Raw genomic sequence first — 6,967 nt, forward strand, 5'->3', positions numbered from 1 at the left:
AAAATCCTCTTCTATTCTCAGGCCATAGCAATTACTATCTTTCAATCGCTTTTTGTGCTCTGAAGATGAATAAGAGAGCTCAAATTAAAATGATTAAAAAAAAATTAAAAGCACGTGGAAATTTGATTTGAAAATTAACCTCGCCGTACCACACCTACAATGAACCCGACAGGGTTCAAAATGAAAAATAATGACAAAACTTTTGTCCAAAGTTGGAGGATTAGATATGATTTTGTCTGTTTAGTTGAATTTTAAACTTTTAAGTAAATTAATATAAATAAATGGAAAATTTTTAAGTATATTGAAAATATCGGTATTTCAGTTGTTTTAACCGTTGGTTTCAATTAATATATATTATATATATTTTTTATAATTTAAATCAACTGTTAAAACAATTGAAACAAAAATGCACTTAAAACTCTTCTTAAATAAATAAATAAATAAATAATATTTTTGTTTGGAGCCTATGTGGTCCAAAAAAAAGTTGCCTAAAACAAAGGGAAGTTTCACATTCTTGCATTTAATGCCAACTTCCCTAAGCACACAGGATTTTGCAAAAAAGATTACAACTTTATAATAATGTTGAGAAAAATATTATCTGGGTTTGTTTCAAATCTGCAACTTTGAAACCATGGAGCTGTGAATTTCTGAACTGCAATGCTTGTAGGTAACATAACCTAGCTTTCTTTTCATTTTCCTTTGAATCTTATTAACTGTATTACATTCTGCATCTAAAAATTTATGACATTTCTGCTGTGTAATAATTTGAAGCTATTTGATTAAGTTGAAGTTAGTGGTTTTGCATTGCTTGTAGGTTTTTTTTTTATCTTTTGTGATTGTAGTGTTTTTCTGCTTTCTGGATCAGTTGCATTTCCTTTTTATTTCATTTTTCTTTAAAATTTGTTATTTCCCCTTTTCTTTTTCACTTTGGACTCAGTTGCTTAAAGATAATAAGTTGTTGATATTACTCTCAGCCTCATATTATGTATGGTTGTAGTAAGAACATCATGCATTCTGAAATAAATCTTATCTTTTTTTTTTTCTGCTTAGTTCATTAAGTTTTGGTGTTTCCGGAAAATTGGTTTGCTTATCCTTGGTTTGTATTTAAAAGAAAAAAAAAAAGATGTAGTAGTTAAGTGTGGCAGAGGTGATACATGATAGGCCTCAATAGCGTCGTTTGATCATGTAGCCGACCCTACCTAGTGGGACAAGGCTTTGTTGTTGGTGGGGTCGGCTACATAAATCAAATGACGCCATTGAGTTCTATCATGTATCATGTCTACAGAGAGACCGTTTACATGTAGATCTCATTTGACCACCTCATGGATGGTCTTTCTAGGTCTTCCTCTGCCTTTCACCTCTTGTCCATCTTCCATCTCATCCACCTTCCTGACTCGGTGCTCTGTCGGTCTTCTTCTCATATGTCCAAACCACCTGATAGGCGATTCTACCATCTTTTTCACCATAGGTGTTACTCCAACTCTCTCTCTCTTATATCTTCGTTCCTTATTCTATCCAATCGCGTATGACCAGTAATATGATAGATTAAAAAAGAAAAAAAGAACTGCAGCCTGGGCACAAGCATTCCATGTTAACGCAGGTCCGGGAAAAGGTCACACCAAAGGATGAAATGGTAGGTTGTAGGCAGCCTTTGATAATTGTACCTGTAGCTAATTCTATGGCTTGAACAACGACTTATCAAAATCGACTAATTTGATTCGAGTCGGGCTGGTGTCGGCTATGGAGTAAAACTTTGCCCTTTTTTCTAAACACATTACACAATACTCGAATTCAAGACTTAGTTAAGGGAAACAAGTATAGATCACATGAACAAACCAATCATTGGTTCTTGTTATAGCACTTTATTTTCAATCTTACATTGTAAAATTGATTATTCTAATTACTTACTAATTTAGTGAAAAATCTGATCATAGCAGGACAGTGAAGTGGGAATCTCCATTTCAAAAACATTGAGCATTTTGGATCTTTTATTGAAGCTAACAGGAAGAAGATAAGGCACAATCAATGGAAGGTATCAAGATCAAGAATGGAGAAGAACTAATCAAAGTAGGAACTACAGGCACAATCAGTTCACTGATGATGAAAGAATTGGATCAAAACTCTGCTGCACCAAACCAGCAGATACCTTCTTCGCTAAGTAAGCCTCAACAACTGTCTACTTCGGTTGCAGCCGGAAATCCTGGGAAACAACTACAACCAAGGAAGTCATTAGATGAAGCCAGCAGCAGCGGAAGCTCTGGGATTGCCACGAAAACAAGACTCAATGGTAGGCATAATAGACATCGAATACCAATGCTAAATTCGGATGGTTTTCCGGCAGAGAGAACTTCGATTAAGCATAGAAATAACAAGAAGAGATCCAACATTGTTGAAGTGGTGGACATTAAATGTGGCCATCCCAATAAAGCTTGGGGTAATCCTATATCGAATTCGCTCAAGAAGCTCGGATTCTCAAAGCTTTCGGAGAGCATTGTCTAAAAGTTGAAGCCCCAATTTGTCTGATAGAGAAGCTTGCAACACTTTGTCTGAGACCAATACTGATTGATGTGATTCGAGCCGGCTAAAGTACTTGATTTCTTGCTTTCTAAGAAACCCAAATATTCCTATGGTGCCTATAATTTTGTAAGGAGGAAATTCAGCAATTTCTGTTGTGTAAAGGAGAATGAAGAGTCTTCTGATTGAGGAAGGGTGGAGCATGCAGATTGTAAGGCATTTTCTTAGGTTTGGTAACATTTAGTTTCATATGAACTTGCCAAGTTATGTTCATAAGTTGTGGCAATCTGAATTATATAACTTTGTGGCAACACATTGCTTCCAAAACAGGTGCTAGTGTCATAATTTACAAAATACAATGAAAGTTTATGTCTAGATTTATAATAAAAAACACTTCATATATACTAAAGAGGAGTATTAGGGGCCAGCAACTTCTGTGATTTGTAGCCATTAAGTAGTCATTAATGATATTTTTAACGGTGTGAGATTTCATCCAATGGTGTGAGATTATTCACTTTTCTTTTGCTGATTACATATTGGCCAGAATTTAATAAAGTTGCTGGTCCGTAGACTTTTCCAATACTAAAATTCATCCGCCAATTCAGGCATTATATATTTATTTATGTATTTTTTTCAACTAAATAATTAACTATCAGAATAATGAAACATTTGATAGATGAATAATTAAACTTTTTTACATTAATATAATAAAAAATTTATAAGATGCCAAATATGTATTTAGACGGTAGCTAATTGAAAATTAATTTTTAATATACATATAACATTATTGGTTTATAATGTATAAGAATGTTTAGTGTAATATTTTTGCATAATTTTGTCGCTGAAGTTAAAGAATTACAATTTCAAGTAGGAGTAGATTGGATCAATTAGTGGTTTGTAGTTGCATATGTAAACACATAATCATTTAGCCTACGTTTAGTTTTAAAAATAAAACAAGACAAGATACTGAAAATAAGACATAAAATATATAAATACAAAAATTAATATTTTATATTTTATTTGATAATAAATAAAAATAAATTATAAAAATTTAATTTAATTAATTTTTTTATTTAAAAAATTTGAAAAAAATATAATAATAAAAAAATTATTATAAAAAATTAATAAAAAAATATAAAAAAAATAAAAAAGTTATGTCTGTTACTAATATTGCTGTATTTTTTTATTAAAATAAATATAAAATATACTAATTTAATATATCTATATATAATATCTTTATTTATATCTTATTTATCAAATATAATTTTATATTTCTATATCTCTAATTAGTATCTCGTACTTGTCTATGAGTAATAGTTCAAATGGCATAATCTCCCCATACTCAATTAAGAGGTTGCGGATTCGAATCTCTTATCTTTGAAAAAAACAAAAATAGTATCTCGTACTTATAAATAAACATCGTCAGTGTAGTTATGTAAAGTACTATGAAGGACAAAACAACTGCTATTTGCATTCTTTATAGAAAAATCAGTGGTGTGCATGTGTCTAACAAGTGATTATATCTTGCACTTTTTATAGCCAATAATAATCAAACCATTATTTATTTTTATTATTATATTTATTGGAAAGTACAAATATGCCAGCTTAGTGATGTGTCCATGTGTGACTCATTTTTGAGATTCAGATAAAGAGGAAAAAAAAAAAGTACAAAAGATCTTTTGGCCCAAATAATAGTTTTAAGGCTGCACAAAAATCTAAACAAAAACTATGGATTCAGATACTAAAACCAATCAAATGTGAAGGGCCCAAAATTATTTTTTTCACATCAATCCCAAAAACAAAAAAAAAAAAACATCATTTGATTGTTGGTGATTCTCTCAGTTTCTGACATGTGGATGGATAACACACTCAGAAGAAGTGAAACTAGTTCTTGAGACAAACTTTGAACACAGCAATGGCTTCTATCACATGCATCACCCACCAACCCATTACCACTTCTTCTTCTTCTTCTTCTAAGTCTAAGTCCTGTTTGGCTTCCACAAACAGGTTGGGTTGTTGTGAGTTTCTTGGAAGCAGAAAAAGGGTTGGATGGTTGAGAGTCACAAACTCTGCTATTATTATGATTGGACCCTCCAATGGTTCCAAATCCACATGCTGGTTCAAGTTTGGTAAGAATGGTGTTGATGCTGAAGGTGCTGGAATTTATGGTAGCCAGAGCCGTGATGATTTTGATAGAGATGATGTTGAACAGGTTCTCATCTCATTTCATTTCTATATACACTTTTATCCAATTTTTTATGTCATTTGTGTAATAAATAATGATGCCAGTTTTAATCCAATTTCAATGTCATATAACAAGCAAAAGAGAAACTTGAGTAAACTTGGTCCAATATGATGATAATTGTTGTGGCAATGCACATAAAAGATTGAAAATTTTTGTTTTTTTTATTTTGATTTTCAGTGTTTTCTGATGTCATGATTTTGTGAAGAGTAAATAGCCATTTCCGACCATGAAAGATTGTATCCTTTTGAATGTTAGAAATGGTAGAAGTGAAAATTTAAACAAACAAAAACACTGATAATGAAACACAGAAAAGAATGAAAATGCAAACTAAAAGCACCATTTTTTAGATCACAATAAAAATGGATTTGTTGGTTTACATTGTGATAATAAACAATAAAAAGATAAAATCACTCTGCAGTGAGAATGTTAGATGACACTTTATATCATACATATTTGGGATATAATATATATGATGACTTCTTGTTTGAAAATTTTGCATCTTAATCACTGCATAGTTCTGTCAAATTTCTGTTAAGATGACTTACATACAGTGAGTAAAGATAAGATATGCATGGTTTCCATGAAACAATTTTTCTCAAAAGCTTAAGCTATTAGGTAAAGCCTTAAAGGCACATGAATGGTAAATCCAATAAAAACATTGCAACTTTGTTTAGAATCTTCTCTCTTCAATTCTGCATTTGAGTATACATATATATTTTTTGTAAGGACTTCAGAAATCAGAATCAGGGCCAGCTACTATCTCTACACTGGAAGATCTTGATGTTTAACTCGATGCCATTTCGTCGCTATTTCCTTTGTTCTACTATTTCGAATGGTTTTAATACCTTTCTGAGTTTATAATTAGGACAACACTATTACTGAATATGCTGTTAATATGCTTTTCCACCTTCTTTAATGTTTGTTGACTGTCATATTCTTAATTGTGTTTTGTGAATTCATTTTTGGAAGCACCATCTTTGGTAATTGCAAGTTATTCGGCACCTGGTCCCTTAAATAAGGACTCAGATTTGAGTACTTTAGATGGAAATCTAGTGCTAAGATTAGTTAGAGTTTAGTGGATTTCGGATATTCATAGGTTTGTGTTAGACCCCTCTTTGAGTCGGTCCATGACTCCACAAGAGAATGCCCTTAGGCTGCGTTTGTAAGGGAGAATGAGACTAGGAGACAGAGACTAAACTAAGTCTCTGTATTGTGTTTGGTGTAAAATGTATTGGACTGAGTTATGTCTCGGTACTATGTTTAGTTTAAAATAAATATGGATATTAAGGGGTAGATTTGGGATTTGAAAAATCAAATGAGGGTATTTTTGAAAAGAAATATTATTAAAGTTTCAATCTCCATTGATAAGACATTAGGGTAGTCCATATATTTATAGACCTAATCAAGAAATTAATCCCTAATAACCCATTATAGCTCTAATTCTAATTAGAGCCTAGTTACTATTGGACTTAGGGTGTACCACTTTTGACTCTAAAAAACAGTTTTGAAACAGAAATTGTGTGTGATTGAGAAATGCTTTTAGGATTCTTTTACACTAGTAAGAAACTTGATATTCATATCATAATACATTTTTACAGTATTTCAATTATATGGGGATGCTTGCGGTTGAAGGAACATATGATAAAATGGAGGCTCTTCTAAACCAAAACATCCACCCTGTGGACATCCTACTGCTCTTAGCTTCCTCAGAAGGTGACAAGCCTAAAATCGAGGAACTCCTGCGAGCCGGAGCGAAATACGATGTAAAAGACGCCGATGGTCGAACGGCGCTAGATAGGGCTAGTGATGAAATCAAAGATTTCATTGTTAATTTTTCAGTGCAAAGAGCATGATGAGTAGTTTGTTTCCATTCCATGCTAGTTCAGCCAGCATAGTTTTTCAGACTATGATAACTCTTGAACTGTGCTAGTTTGGTATTATTTTAGCCATTTATCACAAGCAATTAAGCATTTAATCCATATCAGTCTTTAGTATCTATAAACTCATGACTAAGCTTAGACTACTAATTACACTCATCTCGAGTTAAGTCCTGAAGTAGTCTTTGAGATTGATCGTGTGCGCTAAAATGTCTCTAAGATTCTAATGCATCAATTACGTATCTGATATTGTCAAAATGCACTATGTTATTTTCTAACGACTTGATGAGTCACTTGATAGAAAAGGGTTGAGGGATTAACATAATGTACT

The 6,967-nt window shown here is 32.2% G+C and overlaps 2 protein-coding genes across 5 annotated transcripts; both read left to right on the top strand.

Moving 5' to 3' along the window:
* Window positions 1-525: 525 nt before the first annotated feature.
* On the top strand, window positions 526-2,923 carry LOC107631773 (uncharacterized). Of its 4 annotated transcripts, none has more exons than XM_016335508.3 (2): window positions 526-663; window positions 1,938-2,923. In XM_016335508.3, the coding sequence occupies exon 2, from the start codon at window positions 2,026-2,028 to the stop codon at window positions 2,497-2,499; it is 474 nt and encodes a 157-aa protein (XP_016190994.1). In that variant the 5' UTR covers window positions 526-663; window positions 1,938-2,025; the 3' UTR covers window positions 2,500-2,923. The 4 variants fall into 4 exon arrangements, with proteins under 4 accessions (XP_016190994.1, XP_016190844.1, XP_016191066.1 ...); XM_016335358.3 differs by having other exon boundaries at window positions 532-667; XM_016335580.3 differs by having other exon boundaries at window positions 532-663; window positions 1,935-2,923.
* A 1,368-nt stretch (window positions 2,924-4,291) lies between these two features.
* GDC1 (Ankyrin repeat family protein) lies at window positions 4,292-6,738 on the top strand. Its single transcript, XM_016335772.3, has 2 exons — window positions 4,292-4,726; window positions 6,358-6,738. The coding sequence occupies exons 1-2, from the start codon at window positions 4,430-4,432 to the stop codon at window positions 6,610-6,612; spliced, it is 552 nt and encodes a 183-aa protein (XP_016191258.1). The 5' UTR covers window positions 4,292-4,429; the 3' UTR covers window positions 6,613-6,738.
* Window positions 6,739-6,967: the final 229 nt, after the last annotated feature.

Source organism: Arachis ipaensis, chromosome B1 (assembly GCF_059453495.1).
Source record: "Arachis ipaensis isolate K30076 ecotype BB chromosome B1, ASM5945349v1, whole genome shotgun sequence".
Taxonomy (NCBI): Eukaryota; Viridiplantae; Streptophyta; class Magnoliopsida; order Fabales; family Fabaceae; genus Arachis; species Arachis ipaensis.